General features: G+C 40.0%; 1 protein-coding gene across 1 annotated transcript in view; it reads right to left on the bottom strand.

Annotated features, from left to right (window-relative positions):
* TDP1 (tyrosyl-DNA phosphodiesterase 1) overlaps nucleotides 1-26,446 on the bottom strand; it is a 115,060-nt gene that overhangs the window by 50,165 nt on the left and 38,449 nt on the right. Inside the window, exons 11-13 of the mRNA XM_074998760.1 lie at nucleotides 24,525-24,573; nucleotides 23,550-23,616; nucleotides 9,295-9,402 (exon numbers count right to left, since the gene is read on the bottom strand). Of these exons, the coding sequence (XP_074854861.1) occupies nucleotides 9,295-9,402; nucleotides 23,550-23,616; nucleotides 24,525-24,573 (224 nt within the window). The remainder of the gene's footprint in view (nucleotides 1-9,294; nucleotides 9,403-23,549; nucleotides 23,617-24,524; nucleotides 24,574-26,446) is intronic.

The following is a 26,446-nucleotide window of genomic DNA, read 5'->3' on the forward strand; positions in this document are numbered from 1 at the left end:
TTGACAAACAGTATTCCTCGCACAGGCGATGTCTGCACTACAGGAAAACTTCAAAATGGCCATGCTAATGGCCAAATCAGAGAATACTAATGGGGCACCAAAATGAATATTCAGCGCATCATTAGCGTGCTGCCAGCCGCAGCACTTCAAAAGTGCTGCATTTCGCTCACACGGGTCCTCTGCACAGGGGTCCTTTTCAAACAAACATCGAAATCTCCTTATTCCTATCAGCTGATAGGAAGGGTTATTAAGTTAGCAAAGCAGGTAAGTTACATTGGCAAGAGAAACACTGTTTTGTTTAGTGTTAGAATTAGGTTGATGCAAGCTGCCATATGTAGACCTGACACTGTAGTGTAGACCAGTCCTAAAAGTCAATGACTAAAAAGCTTTTCTGTGGTAATGCAAAGACTGCAGTGGCATTCTCGATAAACAAATGCATCAGTCAAGCTAGTAAGAGAGGATGCAACAACTCTTACAGTCTAACTACCCATAGATATCAACAAAGGAACAAATTTTTGATTAAGATCTGATATCCCATTGTTAGTAGGATTTCTGCTGAATGCTTGGACATGCTTCCCCCAGTTCTTTTTAGACTACTTTACAGGGAAATCCAAATACAATGCACTAACTCTGGATATATTCAAACATCAGCAAGTTTCTAATGTAAACCGTCTGTACCAATTTCCCTCTATTTCTTTTTAAAAAGGAGTATAAAAGAATTTAGTGCTCAGGAAAACCTCACTGACAGCACTGGAGTGCTCTCTTTTCTTATCGAGCAAATATTTATCGTTATGCTGGAAGATTTTAAGGGCAGTATCTGAACAGGAGCTCACCCATGTAACTTCTGGCATTTCGTAGGAGATTGAGTCCAAAAGCAATGGGATGAGGCACTGACTGGATGCTGCTGTAGATCTGTCTGTCTGAGCAAGAAACTAGAGAGTCAGGTAAAAATAAACAAAAGCACCAGAGTCTTACCAATTTCTCCTCCTAACCAAAACAACTTGTCAAAAAACACCAAATATCAGTTAACTGCTTGGGCCAGGGGAAATATCAATTTATTATTTGTATTGTGGTAGGGCTTACAAGTCCTAGTCATGGACCAGAGTGAATCACTGCAACAATACATGCATGGTTTACATGATCGAGATTGGCTTTACAACTGTAATAGATAACATTTATTTCAAATTAAATCTTAGATTCTGACACAAAGCTCTGTGGTATGGGCTGAATTCCACAGCTCACCATGCAGCACAAAATCACAGAATGCAGAAGGTCCTGATGTAGGGTCCACAAAGACAGACTAAGATGAACTCTGCAACTATTTGAATGGATAATGCTCTCAAGAGGGAGACAAATTATTCAGCGTTTCACACCGGTGTATTATTAGAAGTCTTTGGTGGAGATTGTTAAAATAAAATACCCCACTGCAATGAGATATTGGGCTTTTGTTATATATTTAGGACACAACGTAGTGTTTTTCCTTCAGGCTGTACTTTGGCAACTGTTTTGCTAAGAGGCTGAAATTCCTTTCATTATTTACCAAGTACTGCTTTAAGAAAGGAGAAAATATTACTTCAGCAGGGGATCTTATTACCCAAAGGGAACATCTCAAGCCAGGGAAATACATTCAACAATGAAAACTAAATTGTATCCAGCAATTTTGAATAAGAAAAAATAAATCTAAATTTAGAATGTTATGTCACTGAAATATGGTTAATTTAAGTAGCACTAATGAGCTCCACTACAGTATTTAATAATTTGCATATATTGTTCTGCGATCTATATAGTACTCAGGGGTAAAGCTAATGACCACACAGTTTGATGAATTTGTCCATAACTGGACATATTAATATTTTTTAAAAATACTTAATTAAAAATACATAATGCAATCATGCTGCCATAACTCATTTTAGTCCTTCCTCTCTTTACAAAGGCATTTCAACAAAAGTCTGAACACCTAAGCTAGATAATACATCTCTCTCACCCACTGGAAAACTATACTGCTTTAGTAACAGATCCTACTTTATAGACTAATATAGTGTATAAAGGTGCCACAGGACTTCTTGTTGTTCTCGAGGATACAGACTAACACGGCTACCTCTCTGATACGAGATCCCACTTTGGAATTCCAAAAGAAACTACACCATCTACTCAAAGAACTCCCTGCCTCAGCTTCAGACCAAATTCACTCAGACATACCACCTTAGCCCCGACCTGGATTATTCTATTTACTGCCTAAAAACCACAAACCTGAAAACCCAGGATGCCCTATCATTTCAGGTATTAATGCCCTTACTACTGGACTGTCCAGCTCTATAGGTTTCTTCCACAACCCTACACCAGCAGCACTCCTAGCTATGTCCAAGATACCACTGACTTCCCGAGGAAATTACAAAACATTGGAAACCTTCCTGACAATTCCATCCTTGCCGCCATGGACGAAGAGGCTCTCTACACCAATATTGCACATGAAGAGGGACTAAAAGCTACCAGAAATACCATCCCTGATGTCACTGCAGCTAATCTGGTGGCTCACCTATGTAAAACTTTGTTCTCACCCACAATTATTTCCAATTTGGGGACAACTTATACCTCCAGATTAGCAGCAATGCTATGGGCACCTGCATGGCCCCACAGTATGCTAACATTTTTATGGTCGACTTGAAACAATGATTCCTTAGCTCTCATCCTGTTACCCCTCCTTTACTTATGCTACATCAATGACATCTATCATTTGGACCCACAGTAAAGAGACTCTGGAAGAATTCCACAGAGATTTTAACAACCTGCATCCTACCATCAATCTCAGCCTTGACTATTCCACACGAGAAATACATTTCCTGGATACCACAGTACAAATCACTGATGGCCACATCAGCGCCACCCCCTACCGGAAACCCACTGACTGCTACACTTACCTACATGCCTCCAGCTTCCATCCAGCTCACACCACACGATCCATCGTTTACAGTCAAGCCCTTAGCTACAATCGCATCTGCTCTGATCCTACAGACAGAGACCAAAAACTACAAGACCTCTACCAAGCATTTACAAGACTGAATTACCCACCAGAAGAAGTAAAAAAACAAATTGACAGGGCCAGACAAATACCCAGAAACCAGCTACTTCAAGATAGGCCCAAGAAGATCAACCACAGAACAACACTTGTTATCACCTTTAGCTGCCAACTCAAACCCCTGCAACGCATCATTAAAGATCTACAACCTATTCTGGATCAGGACGCTACACTCCAGAAGAATGTAGGTAACAGGCCTGTCCTTTCCTATAGGCAACCTCCTAACCTGAGAAAGATTCTCACCAGCAATCACAGGCTACATCAAAGTAATACAAATTCTGGAACTTTTTCTTGCAACAACCCCCACTACCAACTTTGTCCACATATTTATTCTGGGGATACCATCGCTGGACCTAACCATGTTATTTACAAGATCAAAGGTACATTCTTGTGCACTTCCAGCAACATTATATATGCTATTATGTGCCAGCAATGCCCTGACACTATGTACATCGGACAGACTGGGCAAAACCTTTGCCAAAGAATAAATGGACACAGAGCAGACATCAAGAAACTCAATACACATAAGCCAGTCAAGTGAACACTTCAATGGAGTGGTCCATTTTGTTAAAGACCTGAGAATGTGTGTCCTGAAACACACAGAATTTAACAACAGATTAGAGTGAGAGATTTCTGAGTTAGAGTACATATTCAAATTCAACACATTAACACATGGTATGAACAGAGACATCAACTACCTCACGCATTACAAGGACTGCTTCCCTGCCTTTGATACTCGCCATTATCTCAGACAGGACAATTAGCACCCCCCACCTCTCACTCCCTTCCTTCAATCCTATTTGTCAGTTTTTATTGCAGTTTTTTTTTTGGGCCTCTGTACTTATGTCAGTCTGTATTGGAAGTGAAATTGCTCTGATGAAGTGGGTCTGTCCCACAAAAGCTCATCACCAAAGAAATTGTTTTGTTAGTCTTTAAAGTGCTACATTTCTGCTGCTTTATACTGTTTTCGGTCAGTCACATTTCTTTAGTTCCACAAGTTAGATCCTGCTGGTTACCTGGCAACCATAACGGTTCCACTACATGCAATTCACTCACTTGTAAATGACAGTGTTTTGTTACCATTCTTCACACACAAACAATCTCTCATAACTTAGCTTGTTTACCAGTTAACAGAGTTAGTAATGTTCAGCCAAGCACTCCTACATCCCAGCTTCTATCAAGTTGATTCTGAAATGAAATCTCAGCACTATACTTTTAAAAAAATAATAATATTTTGTACTAATGTGTTTTCTACCTCAGGACCTCAAATCACTTGATAAATATTAAGACTCACACCTCTGTCCTGAGGAAGTATTATGGCCATTATTCAGATGGATAAACTAATGTACAGAGGTTAAGTGATTTTCCCAAAGTCACAGAGCGACTCAATGGAACAACCAGGGTTATATCTCAGGAATCGTTACTGGACAACATGTTCTATTTCATCTGCCACATGGTTATGGTTATATAGCCCTTACTGAATAACAGCATTATAATCTAGGTCTTACACAATGCTTTTTATCTACAAAACTCTAACTGTTGTACAGAAAAGGTCAGTATAATTCTATCCATTTTACAGATGGAGAATCTATAGCACAGAAGTGAAGTGATTTGCCCTGCAAGCTACTGATGTGACTAGACACTCAAATTTATAATAAAATCCTCCTGGGGCTACAGCCATTCATAGCTATGCTTTATTCTAAAATTGTAACTAAACTATGGACTGGTCAGCCAACAGACTAAGTTTGATTTACTAATTTATCTTATTGTGGTCATGGAGCACTTCACCCTAATATGCCTTTTTAAATGTCTACTTCTGAATGGGGAACTGGTCTTGTAGTGGCAGAACTCTGTCAGATAAAGACATCCAAAAGTGTAACAACTGATTGGGTGTACTGGCTGGGTGTGCGTTTGGGGCTCTTCTGATGTGGTTCTACAATACAGGGGAAGGCTGTATAAAGGTACGCAATTCCAGGTATGTTAATTACATAGCTAGAGTCGATATGCCTTAATCTGGGCTTCTGTACTGTCTCCTCTAATGGAGGCTGATGGGCGTGCAGGCTCCTCTTGACTTCCTTTATTCCTAACAGGTGGCAGGAGTACTGCGGTTGACAGGTCACCCTATAAGTTTAATTTAGCACATCCCCACTGGGCATGCTGAATTGAACTCTGGAAGATCAACCAGGGCAGGGTCAATCTTCCCTGTAGTGACCCAGCCTCAAATAGTAACCTTTGGATTGCTTTATCTTTCCTGCCTGGAGAATGTAAAAGTGGTGTGGAATTCACTGCATGAGGAGCAGAAGTTCCTCTCTATCCTTCTCCCAGAATAAATACAGGTTCAATCTCCAAGGTCCCAGGCTGTTTGTGCTGATCCACCACAAATTAGATCATGCAGTTCTACAATGCTAGATTAACAGCCACAGCCTCTTCAGTCAGAAAGAGAGCAGTGTCACTGCCACACTCCCATCTTTTAAGATGCCCTGAAGAGCAGCAGAAATGGTGAGAGGACAAAATGCACGTACCTTGCTTACATTTGAAAGATGTCATTCACTTTTTTACATGTAACGTTCTGCCATGGCGGTCACAGTATACTCTATATTCCTGGGGAAATTCTGCACCACTGCACAATGCAGAATCTTGGAGAAGTTAATGTGCACACATAATTTGCTCACTGCAACCCCACAAATGTACTGCAGAGATGTTAGCTGACACTGGGAGCCACTGGACCCAACAGAGCAATCTTGCAAATAGAAGACAAAGCTCAGTGAAGGAGGAGGCTGGTACTGAAAGACACTGGACAGCTTCCAGCAGCTGTAATTCCCAGCAGACAAAACTGTTAGCCTACAACACTGAAATAGAGTCTGGAATTTCAAGGCAGGGCTGGTTGCACCATCAGCCACCTGGGGGCAGAAACAATTGGAGGGAACTTCAAGAGGGCCCTCTGGTTCTGCTCCAAGCTGCATGCAGACTAAAGTACTGCTGTAATTGATCGAAGGAATGTAATAAAGGTAAAAACTGCTGTCTAACATCCAGTTGTTTGCACATCTCTAGTTGATGGCAGAAATTTGTCTTAGTAGACGATGCAGCAAGACAATTTTTTTGGTGCATGAACTCTTTGTCAAGAAAGGACCGGCTTCATGCAGAAAGTTGTTTGATGATCATATCCTCATTCTGGTTGTACACATCACAAAGATAAGCAATTAGATAGGATTAGCTACAACCAGAGATGTCCACAATTAGAATAGGAATATGTCACTGTTGAACTGCCATGGCCAAGCTGCTAGAGTCTAGATCCAGATACGGATTTGACAGGCCTGAAAGAGAATGCAAAGATTCTAAACCACATTAGTAAGTATTTGCATAGTGATAATCCACTTGAGATTCACAAAACTAAAGGAATGTCTATATTGCTGTATGATGTGTAACATTCCATTTTGAGATGGAGAGAAACAAAAACCAGTATAATTAAAGTACTCAGTTAAAACAAGATTCATTCAAAAGGCAGGGTTTCTCTATGGAATTTTTCACTGCCCAGTGATGCTGTAGCTATGGCAACTATACAACACAAAAATCATAAATCATACCGCAGTGGGAGTTGATGTCTAGATAGTAAGTTTCTGCATAATTAGGGAGTTCAGGCAATCCATTTAATGAAAGATGAGTAAATAAATAATAACTCAAAATATTTTCCTGTCACAGACATGAACTACCACTACTTCTCAGCATAATCTCTGAAATTTAAAGAAAAGCCAATTAGTGATTCCAAGGTCATGTCTACCTGTGCCACTTCTTCCAGAAGCAGCACAGTAATGAGCTATCTGGAAGATGCTAATGAGGCGCAGATGCAAGATTTTCCATACTCATTAGCATATTGACACATGGTTCGGAGTCTGGAATACGCTCTTCTGGACTCCAAAGTACGCATGCAGATGCAGGGCCCGCGGTGATCTTGTGGAAGGAAACCCTCCTTCCAGAAGCCCCTTCTTCCTCAAAATTTTGGGGAGGGAAGAGGAAGCTTCTGGAAGGGGGGTTTCCTTCCAGAAGACCCCCGTGGACCACGCAGCTGCACTTGTACTTTGGAGTCCGGAAGAGCTTCTTCCAGACTCTGAACCATATGCCAATATGCTAATGAGGTGCAGAAAATTTGTATCTGCACCTCATTAGTATCTTCTGGGTAGCTCATTACTGTGATACTTCCAGAAGAAGAGGCACGTGTAGACACAGCCCAAGAGTTTAATAGCCTCCCTTTATCTGTGGGTGAGATGGCTGACACCAGGAATGAAATGGTGATCAGGCAGAAAATAATAAACTCTCAGGCTGTGTCTACACTACCTCCCTACTTTGAAGGGAGGATGGTAGGTAGGGTGTCGGGAGACCATTAATGAAGTGCTGCACTGCCCAGGCACTTCGAAGTACCAGCAGATTAGCTGCAGCTACACGTGAGCTGGTACTTCAAAGTTTAACACTTCGAAGTTGCCGTGGGGGAGAATTAGCTTAATGAAGTGCTGCATATGCAGCGCAGCACTTCACAAATAATCTCCGCACACCCTACTTACCATCCTCCCTTCGAAGTAGGGAGGTAGTGTAGACAAGCCCTCAGAGTAGCAGTTACAGGAGCTCATGGTTCAACAGCCATTTGTCACTTTAAGGTTAAGAATTCTTCATCTAGTTTTCTTGCATGTGTTACAGGTAAGCTGCTGGTGCACATAATAGAAGAAACCTGTTAGGGCTATATAATCCTTCTTACTAGTATAGGAACGTTCCCAAAAGTGCATTTTATGGTTCTTTGTCTGGTTTGCTTTTGAAGTCCAAAATGTTGCAGCTTCCATCTCGCCATCCAAAGAAGAAGAAATGATAAAAGAAAAATAACCCCCAAAGCCCACAGTGGAGCAATGTTAAGAAAGGTTTCTAGCCACGCTGAACATAGGTCATGAAAGAATTAACAACAAATACAATGAATTAGGAGATTTAAGCTCTGCTACTAAGTTATGTGACAAATCATTTAGCACTTGTTTTTCAATTTGTAAAGTGGAGATAGTATTCACTTTCAGGTGTGTTCTGATGTTCAGTTGGGTCAATATATGCAGATAGGAGGTATTACAGAAGACTAAAGTACAACTATTAGAACTAGGGTTTTTCACAACTTCACCATATGCCCATATGCCACCATTTACTTTTCCAGGTAAGTCAAGAATTTGTTTTGAGCAGCAGGCCAGTCTATTTTCTTGCTAACAGAAATTATTTGTAATTTAAGAATCATCTCTTCAAGAACAGAAAGGTAACAAACACATGAGAAAGATAAAAATGCAGGGGTAGGGAGATTTCTATGAAATTCATCATGTGAACTACACAGAAAAGGGGAAAAATATTGAGCCTCAGCTCCATCGATCCATCCATCTATATAGATATATGTATAGGTATGTGTGTATATGTATGTGTATATGGCATAGACTAAAACACTTAACATTTTCAAAACCCTGAACAACATTACAGACAGAATTAGTCTGTCTGGGCAAGAAATTCAGCACAAAATTCCACCTCTCCTCCCTCTGAATTATATAAACCTATTTCTTTTCACATTTTTCCACTGACAATACATTGCATATTGGTCATTCTAATGGACCCAGAAACTTATAACATGTATGGCACATACCTCAGATATCAACTCACAGCTGCTTCTCATTCTGATAATTAGAATAATTATACATACTTCTTAATAGGATTGCTGTTACCTTGTTCAACCCACCTTTACCTGTTTATTGCATCCCCCTGTTGTCTCATCTTAGATTCCAAGTTCTTTAGGGCAGAGATAACCTCATATGTTTATACAGCATCTAGCACATTCAGTCACCAACTTGGATTGGGACCTTTATATGATACCACAGTACAAATGATATTTAACATGACAGGAGGGATGTTCTTCTCAAAGTTCCCTCCCTTTTCTATTCCCCACATAGGCACTTACAGTAATAGGTGGTAACTGAAAGGGCTAAAATAAAACATCTTTGCTACTTCTACCAGAGACTCTACTGGACATGCACCCAAGGACTGCATTAGTCCTTTTGGCCACATTGTCATAGTGGGAACTTGTATTCAACTATCTACCTACCATAACCCCCCAAATATTCTTCCAGAGTTACTGCTTTTCAGGACATCAGTCATGTAAATATGGCCTACAGTCTTTGTTCGTAGGAATTAGAAACCTATAGTTCATTTACCTTGTAACTAAAAACCATGAAATCTTCTGAAAGTCAGGAGATGTCCTCATGTAAGTCTTAATGTGTGGCATAGCATGGCTGCGGCCTGAGGTTTCTGCTGACCATTTGCTGCAAAACAACAACAGGAATTCAAATAACAAACTTTAGTTTTGTTGCTCTGAAAGTCACTGTACCATAAAAAGTAGGCAATTCCATATCTGTGTTGGCTAAGTGTCTGCATCCTTCAAGTTTGATTTTCTTCTTACCTAGCTTGCTTGCTATACTTAAAATTCATTTTACCAAAGACAAATAGTTTGAAGCCCATCACGCAACAAAGATACATCACGACGTAGATACGTATTACAAGCAGGTAAGTTTCTTGTGTGTCTGCAAATGCCTTGAGGAGCATTCAGTTCTTCCATCCCAATTATTCACCACTAAACACTTTAAAAACTGATTCCAAACTTACATCCAAGACAACAAGGATAGTATAGCTTTGGAACTCGTAAATGACTTATTTAATCAATATTTCATTAACGTTACTTTTCATTTCTTTGGTATATTCAAGATTAACTTGAAGATGATCACTAATGTTTTGTAATGTTTGTCTCCACAATCATGTTAAGTGGGATGAGCATTACCTCCATTTTCATCAGTACTGAAATGGAGGCAGAATGAAATTAAATCATTCTCTCAAAGTTATACTTGATTTTTATGATAGAATATGGAATGAAACACATCTCCTGACTTCTGTTTCTCTGCCATAATCTAAAAGACCATCCTTTGTGTTTTCCACTCAGCTAATATTTAACCATTCGAGCAATCACCTACGTCCACTTTCCTTTTGTCTCTACCTGGATACAAACTATTGTATTGTAACAAGGTACATCAATTCTCTTTGATTTAAGGCATCAGAATAATCTAATTACAGTAAAGCCATGTAACAGCCCAAGAGACCTTGATACATAGTGGTGTTTCTCCAAATATAAATAACTAAAGCTATGAGAATGGGACATCTATTGTTATGGCTACAAACTTCCTTCAATAGGGCAATACAGATTTTTTTTGGCAGGTGGGCTGGGGGGCAAAGAGGGGAAGAAAGAGGAAAAGTGAAAGTCAAACTTCTGACACCTTTTTCTTTTAAACTTATTTTCCAAGTCACTTTAAAAAAAAAAGGCACAGAAGATTTTAGTAACAAGGAAAGAGATTGTAGAAAGGAATTAAAAAAAATAAAGACATTTTCATCCCAAAATTATTATGTAACAAGGGAGCAAAACATTTTTGTAAATTGAACAGAACTGTAAAACCAAAACAACTGGCAGGAGACTTGGGCAGGTGTAATAGCTACTTAACTCATGTTTGAAACTGGCTAGATTTCAAGTTGTCCATGGGATTCTATTGGCATATTTTAAAATTCTACGAAAACAAATTCTAAACCCAACTGCAGAAGATGAGGAAAATCATTCTTTGGCAGCAAGGTGAGAATGGAAGAAAAGATTGAGAGGATATTTTACTACAACAACAACGGGAGGATTACTTCCTGATAAATGTTAGGTCACTACACACATCATTGGAATTAAGTTAGCGCATCTGAAGAAATGGGTCTTACCCACAAAAGCTCATTGCCTAAATAAATTTGTTAGTCTTTAAATGCTACAGGACTGCTTGTGAACCCTAAAGTTGTTCAATATACTACAGGTTAAATAAGGAAAGTTGAAAGGGACCAGCTTTAAGAGATTATTATAATACAAATAACAGCTTGAAGCAATTATGTTGTTGAAAGTTAAATAAATTGTATTAAGATGTAAACTGATGGTAAGGCATGCATGGCAAGGGGACGAAAAAATCTTCATGTGAATATCTTTGCTTACTGAAATTATGTAATCAGCATCACAGACAGGCAATTTCTGCTATTATCACTGGGAACCCTCGCTAGCAGTTTAAATTTCACACTGGAAACCCATTCCTCCTGCCAGTTTTGCCAACACTTTACCACAGTTCCCTTTTCTGTTGAGATTTTATAACATCTAACAGCCCATTCCTCAATTATATTATGACTCCACTTCTATAAGTGAACACTTGTTTCATCTAGTGTTCCTTTAAAAATGTGTGAATAGTGGACTATGGTCGTCTCTACACTAGCCCCAACCTTCGAAATGGCCACGCAAATGGCCATTTCGAAGTTTACTAATGAAGCGCTGAAATGCATATTCAGCGCTTCATTAGCATGCGGGCAGCCGCGGCGCTTTGAAATTGACGTGGCTCGCCACCGCGTGGCTCGTCCTGACGGGGCTCCTTTTCAAAAGGACCCTGCCTACTTTGAAGTCCCCTTATTCCTGTGAGCAGATGGGAATAAGGGGACTTCGAAGTAGGCAGGGTCCTTTTGAAAAGGAGCCCCAACGGGACGAGCCTCGCGGCGGCGAGCCACGTCAATTTCGAAGTGCCGCGGCTACCCGCATGCTAATGAAGCGCTGAATATGCATTTCAGCGCTTCATTAGTAAACTTCGAAATGGCCATTTGCGTGGCCATTTCGAAGTTTGGGGCTAGTGTAGACGTAGCTTGTGTGTCTCAATTAGATGCTGTATCAACCAAGTAGAAATAAAACAGCTAATTCAGCAAACTGCTATATTCTAACTTCAAAATATGGCAGACTTTTCCCCCGACCACCACCACAGTAAGGGTTCTTTAACATTTCAATCAATATAGAGCTCCTTCAAACTAACCCCGAAAGAGAAGACATACATACTTCTTACACATACCAGATAGTCCTCTCTCAGTGCCACTCAAGGATTATTCCTTACGATGTTATATCTGGTCCACCCTTACATGAGTGGAGAATTGCATTTCCACCATATCTCTTAGAGGACTACTGCGCAAATAAAACGTAGCCTTTCCCCCTGCCCCCTCTGGTCAATTTCATCTCAATACTTTTAGCCACCGTTCTCTTGCACTATTCTAAATAATTCCTTCTATTTAATGCTTACAAAGCTTTTTTCAGAAGAATTACAGACCAGGCAGAAGCATGAGAGTCTTCATTATTCAGACTCTAAGGTGTCTTTTGGGTTTCACCCACTTTTTTCCATGCTAGCAGGTTTTAATATTGTTTCTAGCTGCTAACTAACTAACTAGGGGGTAAGACTTCAATGACTGACGAGTACAAGTTCACAGTCAAGTAGACTTGTGCTCCTAATTCACTTTGGCACTTTTGAAGATGTGTCTTATTTTTTCACTTCCCAAAAATTACTGATTTGAAATATGCTCTCCTCACAATGTATATATTGTGATCTCTTTCTCTTTTATTCTAAGGACAACTATCTCCTCCCTTCCAGATTCTATATTTATCTGGATTCCCAAATGGAAAGTAGATAATGTATGTTTTTTCTCCAGTTGGAGTCGCTATTTTCAGTACGGGTGCTATAAATTAAAACACAATATAGCATCACCCCTTCTCTTCCTATCTCTACCCATTCTATGTATGAGAATCATTCCATCTTTTTATTGTTTTAGCTACTAGATTCTGATTACCATAATTTATGGTTTCTATTAGATTTTTTTCATGTTAATTACACTGTATACCGATTCTGTAGTACATCAGCATCTGTCTCTTTTGTCAGCTTTTATTTCACAATTTCATCTTCAGCCCTGGAAAAAATTCTAGACTGTTCTCCTACCAAACAGAAGAAATTAAAAATGGAGAAGACCAAATAGGCCACATATCAAAGCATCATACACGTTTGGGCAACACGTAATTTGCTAAGAATTAATGTTATGTGCTGCAATATACTTGTAATACTTCACAAAATCCTTAGTGTCATGCATTTTGGAGAACAAAATAATCTTTATGTTGTGGTCTAATGCAATTAGTCACCTCCCTCCTAACATTCTCATCAGCAACTATAGACCACACCACAGTAACTCTAAACTTGGAAGCAATCCCTGCAACAAACCTCAGTGCCAACTCTGCTCACATATCTACAGCAGTGATATAATCACAGGACCGAATCACATCAACCACACCATCAGGGTCTCTTTCACCTATACATCTACTAATATAATATATGCGTTCATGTGCCAGCAATGCCCCACTGCAATATACATTGGCCAAACTGGACAGTCTCTATGTAAAAGAATAAATGGATACAAATCAGACATCAGGAATGGTAACATACAAAAACTTATAGGGAACACTTCAGTCTCCCTAGACACTCAGCAACAGATTTAAAACTAGCAAACCTACAACAAAAACAAAATCCAAAAATAGACTCTAAAGGGAAACTACAGAGCTGCAATTCATTTGCAAATTTGACAACATCAACCAAGGATTGAACAGAGACTGGGAGTGGCTGGCCGATTACAAAAGTAGTTTCTCCGTTCTTACGTTCACACTTCCGCATTAGCTACTTATAATGGGCCACAACCTCCCTGGCAGAATTGACCTGATTTCTCCTCTCTTGATTTCACAATTCCACATTAACTGCTGATAATGGGCCACATCCTCCATAACTGAACAGACCTTGTCAACTCTGGCCCTCCTCTTGATGGGGACTGCTTCCTTTTCATAAGCTCATATATTTAAACCCTCCTCTGGAACCCCCCCACCCATGCATCTGACAAAGTGGATCTTTGCCCATGAAAGCTTATGCTCCAAAATATCTGTTAGGTTATAGGGTTCCACAAAACCTTCCCCCCTGCCCCCCCAAAGATACAGACTAGCTCAGCTATACCTCTGATACTGGTAATGATACTGTCCTTAAGACTGTTGATAAGTTCTGCTCTTTTGGAAGCATACTGTCCTCCAGCATAAATATTGATGATGATATAATTGCTTGAGTAGCCTAAGCCAGTGCTGCCTAAACTAAATCATTACAGAATAACCATGGTATTAAACGTTGTATGACGTTTAACATGTACTTGTCCTGACTATCCTTCTGTACGGTTCACAGTCACGGACCATATAATCGCTGATGTTTCAAAACTCAATCAGTTCTAGACGCACTGCTTCAGGAAGATACCCCCTGTCAATTTGTGGGACAGGATCGCAAACATGGGAGGTCCTTAAGCTCTGTGGCATCCTGGGCATGAATCAATGCTTATGAACAAATAGTTTGAATAGACTGGTCATGTTATGAGGATGGATGACAATAGTCTTCTATGGTCAATCTGTTTGTGGATAACATTCTATTGGCAGTCAGTATAAATGCCATAAAGGTATCTTAAAGGCCAATGTGAAATCATGTGGCATGTCTCCCAGTGATCTAGAAATGACAGCTCAGGACAGACTATTTTGGTAGCAAACTATTGCACATGGTCTCAAAAGCTTTGAGAGTCAGTATATCCAGACATTACCAAAAAAAAAAAAAAAGACAGCACATAGGACTGAAGAACAGTGCATAACATCTTTGGCTGGTCAATGTTTATGTGACATTTACAATTGGACTTGCTGATCAAGGATTGATTTAATCGCTCAGATGATGAGATCCATTGATTAACAGCTCAGTCTGTCAGCCTATTCAGAGAAAGTAACTTGGTTTGCAACACATCGGCTGTGTCTACACTCGCTCCCTACTTCGAAGGGAGCATGGTAGTAGGGTGTTGAGAGATTACTAATGAAGTGCTATGGTGCATATGCAGCACTTCATTAATCTAATTCTCCCCCACGACAACTTTGAAGTGCCAGCTCACATGTAGCCGTGGCTAACCCGCTGGTACTTTGAAGTACCTGAGCAACTTTGAAGACCCTTTACTCCTCAAAAATTTGATTCGGCACTTCGAAGTACTGGCAGGTTAGGTGCAGCTACATGCAAGCCGGCACGTCTAAGTTTAAACATGAGTTTAACGCTTCGGAGGTCCCGCTGGGGAGAATTAGCTTAATGAAGTGCTGCATGTGCACAGCAGCACTTTATTAATAATCTCCCGACACCCTACTTACCATGCTCCCTTCGAAGTAGGAAGCTAGTGTAGACACACCCACCATGTATGTTCAAAATTTCCACTATGACTGTAGATTACCTGACTAATACACAGGTTAAAATGAAGTTAGAACATCACACTGATACAAGTTTGTGCTCTTCTAGATGTATCATACAAGGACAAATGAGAATTCCTCTGTAAGTTAAACACAAGAAATTGAACAAAGCCTTTGAGAAGATATGCCAATCAGGCATAACAATATTATAATAGGTAGTGTTATTTCAAAATGTAGATCTTTGCTGCAAAACAGAAGAACACACACACACTTTTTCACAATACACAGCGATAACTCATTTGAAATCATTATAGCCACCTGCAGAGTTTCAAAAGCTTGATGCTTTTACATATTTGTTGGGTAAACCATCCTTTTTAGTTCCATTCAAAATTCATGCTTTTGAAAACAAAGTGAGAAGAAAGGGCAACCACCCAAACAAGGAATTCAAATGACTTTGTACAAAAACACAGTACATGTTATTTTTGCAAGTTAAATGGCCATTCCAGCCTCTCTGGAATTTGGCACCCCTGGGATGAAAAAAACAAGAGCCTGCTTCTTTGCATATGACTCTTTCCAGGCAGTAGGAAAATTCTGTTCGGACAACATCATGGACACACCTCCATGCAATATATGCCTGTCTGTGCATTTGGTTAGAGCCAGGAAAGATCCATTTTTGTTACTATCTGCCCCCTGCAAATTCACAATAAACTAATGATTAGTTACAGATTTCTGCTTCATGTGATTAACCAGCCTCCTGGGGGTTGAAGATCAGGCCCAGACGCAACCAGATAAGTCTATCAGCAGCACTAACGTGAAAACAAGAGATGCTTGGAAACTAACTGATACACTTCTCTGTGGATACCTTGAAAGTATATGAGACTTTAGTTGCTGTGAGGTTAAATGAACATATCAGTGTTTGCTATACGGGGAGGCAATCCTGCTCTTCCCTCAATTTAATAGGCCTCAAGCCAGAGGCTTCTACCTAATTTCAAGAAGTTTCAAGGAGGAAGGAGAAAAAAAGAAAAAAAAATATTCTCCTCAGTCTCCAATGCTAGGACAAGAAGCAATGGGCTTAAATTGTAGCAAGGGAAGTTTAGGTTGGATATTAGGAAGATTCTCTTAATTGTCAGGGTGGTTAAATACTGGAATAAATTGCCTAAGGTGGCTGTAGAATATTCACTGGGGTGATGGTGCTTGGTCCTTCTGCGAGGGCAAGAAGCCATAACTGATGAGCTCTTGAGGTCCCTTCCAGTTCTAGTATTCTATGATTCACTTTTTAATGTGGGAGGGAATGACCTGTACCAGGGGCTGGCAACCAAAATAGCAAGAGAAGCCATTTTTTCTAATTTGATAAAAACTCAGTAATTCAAGAGCTGCAATGCATATGAATATGACATGGTCCTTAATAAATAATGTTAAACCATACTTTTAGTAATTCCTATTTTAAGAACAGCATACACACAATGATTTGTAAAGCAATACACGTTTGCTGGAAGACATTCACAAACTTTTTACATATTCTGTTTCCTCACACTCTACATGTGTGTGTTTGTATCACTATCTTCCTGACTTTCAGTCCCAAACCCACCTTAATTATGCCAATTTTACCTCATGATTAATTTCAGTTCTCTTTCTTAAAATATCTGTTGCCCTTTACAGCAGGAATGCTGCAGGCTTCCTTTTCCTTTTCAAAATCAAGACTTTATTAGCAACATGATCAAGACACAGATACAGTATCATATTCCCACAATGCATTGCACATATTAAAGGAAGAGTTATCCAGCATTTTGAGATCACGTATCATTTGCTATTTAAATACAAATTGTTCATTGTTGGGCTTTTACACATTCGCTGCTTACCTAAAACAATCAGGAAGGCTTCTTTTAATTTTGCAAGTATAGTTTCAGGACCCACAAAGAAGTCCTTAGAGAGCTGCATGTGGCTCCAGAGCTGCAGGTTACAGACTCCTGACATATACCAACATAATTAACACTAAAGCCAGGCTACATGGTTTTATAGAAAATGGGGCTTATCCAACAAACATGATTTAGTTCTTTGATAATGCACAATGAGTTGATAAAGGTAATAATGCTGATATAGTTGACTTCTGTAATGCATTTGACTTGATACTGCATGATATATTCTGATTAAAGCACTAGAACTATACAGTATCAACAGTGCATACATTAAATTGAGTATGAACTGTTTAACCGGCTGAAAATATTTAATGGAGAAATGCCATCAAATGAAGATGTCCACTGGTAACCCACATGCACTGGTAGTAAGCCTGACACTATTCTACATTTTTCATCAATGATTTGGAGGCAAATATAAAAATCAAGGCTGTTATACTTTGCCACTGAGAAAAATCGGCAGAGCAATAAATAAGGAAGACGACCATGCTCTCTTAATATACTGATCCAAGGATGTGATAGATTGGCTCATTCAAACAAAAGAAGTTTTAATAATGTCAACTGCAAAGTTTTATACAGGCAGGAATGAGGAATGCAGGCCATACCTATATCATACAGGGCTGTATTCTGGACAAGAGATGAGAAGGGTTTTGATGCAATAGTGGACAGGCAACTCAACATCAGCTCCCAGTTCAGTGTTGTGGCAAATAGGGCTAATGCAATCCTTGAGCGTATAAACAGGAAAGAAAGCAGTAGGAGTAAGGTTGTCATGTTACTGGTATATTCAATCGGTAAGACTGTTACTGCAGTATAATCGTGATATTTGTATTTTTAAAGGATGTTAAAAATTGTCGAGGGTGCAGAATAGAAGCACAGAAAAGATTCAAGGGCTGAAGAAAATGTCTTGCAGGGAGAGACTTAAACAGCTTGATCTGTTTAGCTTATGAAAAAGAAGACAGATGATTTTATTGAAAGTCATATATACCTATATGGGGAGAAAATAGCATGTATGAAAGGCTCTTTAATTAAGCAGAGAAAAGCGTAACAAGAAACAGTAGCTGGATGCTGAACCATTGGAAATTCAATTTAGAAATAAGGCATATGCATTTTAACAGTGAAGATGATTAAACACTGGAACAAACTACCACAGGAAATGGTGGATTCTCTGTTTCCTGATTTCTTCAAATCAAGACTGGATGGATGCCTCTCTATAAAGTCTGCTTTAGCCAAACCCCAAGTTACAAGGCTCAACACAGGAGTAAGTGGATTTAATGGCCTTATATATAGGCGGTCAGATTAGATGATCTAATATTTCCTTTTGGCTTTAAACTCTATGAATGTATGAAGTATAAAGCAAAAAGTTCCAGGATTTGAACTTTAAGTACTGGATATAACAGAACATACTGTGTTATCTTAAGGGCGGGCCGGGGGTGGGGGGGAGACACAACCTAAAAATTGCACAAATGGTACTCCAGTGAAGACCTTCAAGGTCTATCAATCCGGACAAAAATATAGACCAGTGATAAAAGAGAACATAGCAAGTGGTGGGGGTGGGGGTGAAGCATTCTGTATCAACAAAAGAAGACTAGCCTTGGAACAAACTGTTCTATTTTACAGTTACACTGAAGTGCCTGATGCATGATTTGCCATGGTCAGAAAAGTGCAACTATGATATTAAGTTGTGCACATTTCATTCTTCTTATAAGCATGTACTTCAAAGCTCATATATTTAAATTCATAATGGCATTAAAGGGTTTTGGATCCATTTTTAGCTGGTGGTGGTGGTGTGGAACTATCTACCAAAATCTGCCACATGCTTTCAAAATATTGGGAGGTATTTCTAGCTTTCTTTTTGTAGGAGTACAAGTTACGCGTGCATGGGTAAAATATCACAGACAGTTTCTTTTTCTCTATTCCTTTTTCCTTCCTTTAGAATAGTATAGGTAGAAGCTCTCTAATCAGGAACTCTCTCGTCCTGCAGCATCCGTAATCTGGCATGATTTTAGTTAGCCAGATGACCACTCATGATGGGTATGGCCAAGTTTCCCCCAGTCCCATAAAGTTTGTTTACAGCCATTAGTTCTGGCTCTCAATGTTCCGTGCTGCTATTTAGCTGTAATTTACCCATAAAAGTCTAAGAGCACTGTAAGCAGTGGAAATGTTGGTAATGCTGCTAAACAATATTGAGTCCAGCAACTTTTCTTGCCAGGCACCAGTCAGGTCCCGAGGGTGCTGCATTAGAAAGGTTCACTCTGTAACTGTTCATGTTCTCTCAACATCTGTTTATTTTTACCAATTCCTCCATGGCGTGTCTCCAGGTCTTGGTCCCACTTATTTTTGTCAGGGAGGGAGACCCTTCAAAAGCAGTCATTCCATTCTCTCGCTCTCTATCCCACCCAAAACACCCACATCACACCAAGCCTCCTGGAGCAGACTTCTCCATAGCTCATCAGTATTGTTTTTCAGGGACAAAGAGTTACACATCAGAGGACTAAACTACAGACTATGAGATCAACAATAAACGAAACACTGATTACTTTACACTGCACAAGTTGTCATTCCACTGCGCTTGAATTCCTGAAAGAAGTTGCATCATGGACTGATTTCAGTGCAATATATGGGAAGGAGTTCTCGGAGGAAGGAAGAGGGTTAATGTAATTGTTTATGATCCTTAATCAAAAAAGAATATTTTTAATGGTGCACGAGTATTTTTGTACACTGCAAAGGAATAATCTCTGATGCATATAAGGTCTCAAGCATTTCTAATGTACATACTGTACAAACAAGGATTTAATATTATGTGCTTAATTTTAACTTCCCAATATTTGAATATTTAAATCCCTAAAAGATGCACACTCATCCCTCGCTATACGAGCACAATCGGTTCCCAAATTTCTGCTCGTAGGCAAAAACTCATAAGAGCAACACTAAACTCCCATTAAAATACATCTAAAAGTCTCCAATTCATTCCAAGGGCTTGTAACTTGACATAAAACAGTTGAGTTTAGGTACTTCTCTGATGTATTTGAATAGTTTGGCACCAGAAATAGGCTGTAGTGTATGTATGTAGAGCAGGGATTTCCAACCTATGGGTCAGGACCCAAACATGGGTCCCATCAGATTTGTTAAGGTCACCAGCTGGGTAGCTCCCAGCTGCACGTGGCTGTTAAAGAAGCCATTTGCAGTTTTGTAGTACTGCTGCCTCATGCAGATATCTATCAATAGCAATAACTGCTGGATATGGCAGCTATCTCTATCACTAGGAATAGCAATTACCTTATGCCTAGGTGCTGAAACCTTAACACTGGAGTTAATTGCTGGGAGCAGGAGGACTCGGGGAGCCACCCAACCTAGGAGCCCCAGTGAAGAGGCTGTGGGAGGAGGAGTAGTGTCTAAGGCTGGGGGCTAAGACTGGGGGAAGTTTGGGGCTGCTGGGACAGTAATGCTGGGGGCAGTTTGGGGCTGCTGGGGGTGGGGTGTTGTAAGCCTTGGGGCAGTTTGTGGCTGCTGGTGGGGGTCTAAGGCTGGAGGTGGTTTGGGGCTGCTGGGTGGATGTAAGGCTGGAGGCAGTTTGGGACTGTGGGAGGCACTTAAAACCTGGCTGAGGGAGAGGTCTGCAGGGTGTGTGTGTGGGTGGGGGGGGGGTCTAATACAGTAAACTCCAGAGTTACCTAGGGGTTGTTCCTGCAACCCCTGCATAACTCAAATTTTCCTGCAAGGGGAGTGGAGCCAGGAACAACCAGGGCTGGTCAAGTTCCTGGCTCCCAGAGTGGCAGGAGCTGGGAACCAGGGGCAGCTGGTTCCAGTTTTCCCATGGCTTGCGGGCTGGGAAACTGATCATCTCATGGCTGGTCAGTTTCACATTCCCACCTTTGCAGGGGAGGGAACCAGGCTAAGAGTCTTCTCCCTCTCTTTCCCCCAGCCGAAGGGCTGTCAGACAGCTGCATATCTGAGGAAAGGGAGGGAGAAGGCTCCAGCTGCGGGTCTCCCTGCCCCCAGCCTGAGACCCCCACGTCTGGAGCTGAGCGAGCCGCAGGGCTGAGGGTCTCCCCACACCCCCCCCACACCCCCTGCCCCAGGGACATCGCTCAGATAAGCAGGGGAAGTTCACTCATATAGTGAATAAAAGTAGGTATATATGGTCCTCATATTAGCGAGTACTCATCAATAAAGTACTCATTAAACAAGGGATGAGTATTACTTTTTTAAAAATGCTAACTTGCTTAAAATAATTTGAGACTGAGCTCTTATTTGCAGTTCTCTTCGCTAAGTTCTATTAGAAGGTTTTAAAATGGAGCTCTGACAAAACATTTTCTGTGTATAAATAAATGGTAGCTGGCACAATCTGTCTGATCTAAACCTATTCATACATATTGCGGTCTCTGTTTTTTTCATTTTTCTTCCTTTCCAAAATGTAAAGAAAAACAAGTTAAGTGCTTCTGGCTGTAGACAGAATGAAGTATGTAAGCATCTGGAAAAGTGAACATCTGTTGCTGCCATGTACAAAGAAGCCAGTACATCACAGATGACACTCTCTATAATTTGCAAAGAAAGGGCTGCTATGGCACTTCAAATGCTGGTAGCCTGCCTACACTAAAGCCCTCTCAGGGTGCTGATCAAGTGTTAACAAGTCTGAGAAATGTTACAAAATTTCTCTACTGCAGACAAGGTTTGATTTTTAAATTGTGCCCTTCAAATTCTTGGAGAGAGCATAGCACTTGCATTAAAAAACAACTGGACAAATGAAGAAGTCATTTAAAGGCTTCATGTTTTCAGTTGCGCAATTACAACATATTGTGATAAATTACAAATTTGTTGCAAAGAGTTAAATCAATAATGAATCCAATCTGAAGGAGTTTTGCAACCAAAGAAATAGCACAGGTATATAAAGAAAAGAGGAGCTATGCAAAAGAGGCAGTTTTCTTACTCCACAGACTTGCTCCTTGTGTGTAGCCTGAGTAACATCTACTCACTATGTCATGGCAAAATGGTCACTACTACATCCTTACCTCAGTCCACTGCTTACTATTTTGGTTCTGTAGTGATACGGGAAAATGGGCTGGATTCTACTGTTTCATGCACCAGACATAAATACATTTCAGTTTCAGAATTTTAAATACTGTTTATGAGCCATGAGGTTCCAGCTGAATTTTTATAGTTCAGTTCGCGGGACTTGATAAACATTAATTAGTTTCATTTGTAACTTAATAAATCTGTAATTCACAACATGGGCTATCACACTGCCATTTTCAGACATTTTTTAAAAGTTTAACCGCCCTTGAAAGTTGCATGAATACACTCGCCCCGGATTCCATTTAAAACCATAAATAATAATATATCGTAGTCTCTTAAAAAGAGCACATGGAAAGTAGAAAAGGAATTAGATAAGTTATATCACAGAAAACCAAGGGCTGCACAAACAGTCTAGGCCCTATTGCCTTTTTTTAAACTTTTAAGTGGAGTATTTGTACTGATAATACAATCTTCAGCTGAAGTCTTCCTGGCCCCAGTGATCTCAATGGTAATATTCACAGTGACTTTAGCAGGACCAACATTTTAGAACCTAGTATTTGAGAACAAGCAAGCTCATAAATGTTGCATGAATAAGGTTTGACTTGCAACACAGTTGCTCTACTGCACTAACAAGATCTTCCTGACCCTGCTGGAAGAAGCCTCAGTTAGGGCTAATACGAGAAAACTTGTGCCCAATTCCTGAGGATATGAGGTGTAGGGCAAAATGGCAGTACCACCATATCATCACTCCAGGTCAGAAAATGAAGATTTAGACAACGCCTTATTTACAGATTTCAGTTTTAAAAGTAGGTTTCTGGTGACTAGTTGACCTGGGTATTTCATAACAGGATTCTACAGTGTCTGTGACTTCTTGTGATAGAGCGTCTACTGAACCTCTGAATGGTATGCAAAAGCATAATTAGATTTGGAAGCAAAGACATTAAATGAGTCTAAAATCCCACCAGGCGTCTAACCAGTTTGCCTAAATTTTCATTCCACACCACAATGCACTACAGCTAAAGCGACTATTTGTTCCATATTAGGTGGGACGGTCCCATATCTGAGACACTAAACAGGCGTCCCTATTCAGTTTTTAAAAGGGACTAACTGTCCTGTATTTGGGCCCTCCTCTGGCTGACCTTTTACACCAGCAAAGGAGGGAGAGCAGGTAGGTCACTTCCCTAAGCCTTGGAGAAGCACAGGGAGCACTGGCACTGCCACGTTCCTACGGCTTGGTGGAGCCAGGAAGAGCCACCCCTCCCTCCCATATCTCCCTGTCCCGTATTTGGGACAAGGAGATACGGTCGCCCTAACTATAGCAGTATGATTTTAGCCACACGGTCTGAAAACCAATGCTGTAAAGGATCAAGGGAGTTTTACTTACTGGAAATAAGAGTGCAGCCAAAGTTGTTTCTGTGCAGTTTGTACACTGTATGGAAGAGAGCCACCAGCTCAAAAGAAAATAAAAACCATTATAAAACACAGGTACTGGATTTTTGAAAGACATTTTGAAAAATAGTACAAAAATACATTGTCGGTAGATAGTGGGGGGTAGAGGAATACCTTAGCTCCATTTTCATCTCCTAAAAAGTACTTTTGAAAAACAATCGGAAGCCTACTGAGATACAAAATGTTTTGCCTTGTCAGAAAGAAAATATTTAATACAAATTCCCAAACATTAAGTTATAGATTTACACTATAAAATGTATTAAGAAAGATCAAATTATTAATTCACAGTTCAGTCTCTTTTAAAAATACCTGTGAGAATATTTTTCTTTATTATGCCCAAGAGAATATGCACCTCACAATCAGTCCACAGGTGAATGTGCATTATTCACTTACATAGGAATAAAAGGACAAGTAAGCTTTATCCAGGTCAATAACCATTTTATGAGAGAGCACTTTTGAACATGGGTATCACATACTAAATGTTGAGATATGACATTTCTGAAAAGGTGATCTGTGCCATACTTTGGGACATGTTAAACCCAATGTAGAAAAGACTTGCATAAACACAAACGCATTGAAATTTTTCAGTTTGGTGCCAGATCCCATGTACCATTATGACATAGTTGTGATTTGGAACTATACTCTGGATCCGACATGCAAACTGAACTAACAGTTTTGTAATTTATGCCAAAACACGCCAATACACCAAGACCTTTGCAATGCTGGTGTCTGAGTTCCAAAAGCAAATTCCAAGACTGTATGGCTGACCATATAATCCAACAGTCTTACCAATACAACAGAAGCTTGAGGCTAAGTTAGAACAAACACCAATTACTGAAACATTTATACATTAGCTTACAATGCATTATCACAGAAACTTTCATAAACAGGAAAAAAAAGTCTCACTTACCAGGGTATCCTTCCAAACTTTGCCGCACATTATCCACAGTAGGGTAAATCTAAAAAAAACAAACCAAACCATCAAACCAACCTATCTGATATAATGCATTACACTAAAATATTATTCCATTTGTAATAAGGATATTAGAATAATAAAAAAACACTGTATATTCTGACAAGTCATATTCCTAGCAAATGTGGAATGAAAGGACATGTTCCTTCAGGAAAACAAGAAAAGATTTAACTCTTGCCATGATACAGGAGTCTTAATAGAATTTTGAAAACATGTGGAATGACAACAAAACAGCTCACATTTTGGGAACTACATTTTAGAACACTTTGAACTTAAAACAAAATTGATGTTTCTTGGATCCCATCACAGTTTCCAAAGTAGAAAAAAATTCAGGTGTGGGAAAAATTACCATCTTCTAGATCAAATGTAAAATACATGTTTGTGATCATAAAGATTTCAGAGCACTTTGAGCGATTAGATGTGTTACCTCCCGGTGTTCCTAGCTAAACACATTTTCCCTATTTAAGGTATAGCTACACTTAAAATTCTACAGCAGCACAGCTGTGGTGCTCCCATGTAAATGCTCATCTCAATGACAGGAGAGGTACTCCCGTTGCTGTAGTTAATCCACCTTCCCAAGAGACAGCAATTAAATCAAAATGACGAATTCTTCTATCAGCCTAGCACCATTTACACCTGGGGATTAGGTTGGCCCACTTTGTCACTCAGTGGTATAGCTTTCTCAATATAACTTTTGAGCTAGGGTGAACGTAATTGCCAGGACTTACTGGTACGCCAAGGTCCTTGGCAAGGTGGGGAAGGGAGTTCCGAGCCCCCCCGCCCCCAAAAGGGGCTGTGCCTCCATCAAAGGGGTGGGGTGGGGCCAAACTCCCCCACTCAGCCTTTGACCTTTGTAACAACTACTGCCACAGCAGCAGCCCTGGGCTCCAGCTGCAATTTGAAGGGCCCAGTGCCCCCAGCCATTGTTGCTGCAGTAGTGGCAGCTGAGACCCCTGAGGGCATTTTAGACTGCAGGGCCACGGAGCAGCTGCCTCTTTTACTCCCCTACTGTCAACTGCTCTACTGGATCTTACCCTAAGAGGAGGTGGGGAGAGCAAAACAAGCAGCAACTTTAAAGCTTTAACACTGGCCACATGTGGGCCAGTATCAGCAACCAGGTAGGCTGTACTGGCCCACTTTCACCTCTAGTTTTCAGCATAGACCAGCCCTTATATTTGCCTTGCCAGTTTGAAAGAAAGTTATTCTTCCCAAAACGAATATTGCTGTTCAAGAATGACTGCTGCATCCTACTCCAGTGAAAGGCGCCTTTTAGTAATGGTCAAATCTCATATAGTTTGTAAAATTATCTAGGATTTTTCTGCAAGTCCATAACTCATTTCTCCTTCCCACTGGCTGTTAAAATCCAGATGGCCACAGTGCTGTTCACAAAATACTATGACAGAGTTAACTTCACAATAAATCCTTTTCTTAAAAATGTTAACATTAGTTTATCCACTGGACTAGACAAAATATAACACAGTATACATACAATCAAGAGGTAACACCAAGGGACTAGTTTTGCCCAAGTTGCTTTGACTAAAAAAGCATAGAATTGTGAAAAAATTATGAAAGGGAAAAAATATATAAAAAACAACAAACCAAAAATCTAATCTGAGCTTTTACAAAGAGTCACCATCTCTATGGATTGTAGACAGAAAATAATTGCATGCCTTCTGCCAATTCATCCCCTTTGTTATTGAGTGAAATCACAGAGGATAAACTTTAATTCTCCTCTTCTGGCATCATACCAATGTCTTATTCCTGACATAAATATTGCCTTGTGAGTTGAAAACCAACAAACTGACTTAAGGTTTGTTGTACTTTAAATGTAGCTGTATGATTTCATACATTACATAGAT

This window comes from Carettochelys insculpta, chromosome 6 (assembly GCF_033958435.1).
Source record: "Carettochelys insculpta isolate YL-2023 chromosome 6, ASM3395843v1, whole genome shotgun sequence".
Taxonomy (NCBI): Eukaryota; Metazoa; Chordata; order Testudines; family Carettochelyidae; genus Carettochelys; species Carettochelys insculpta.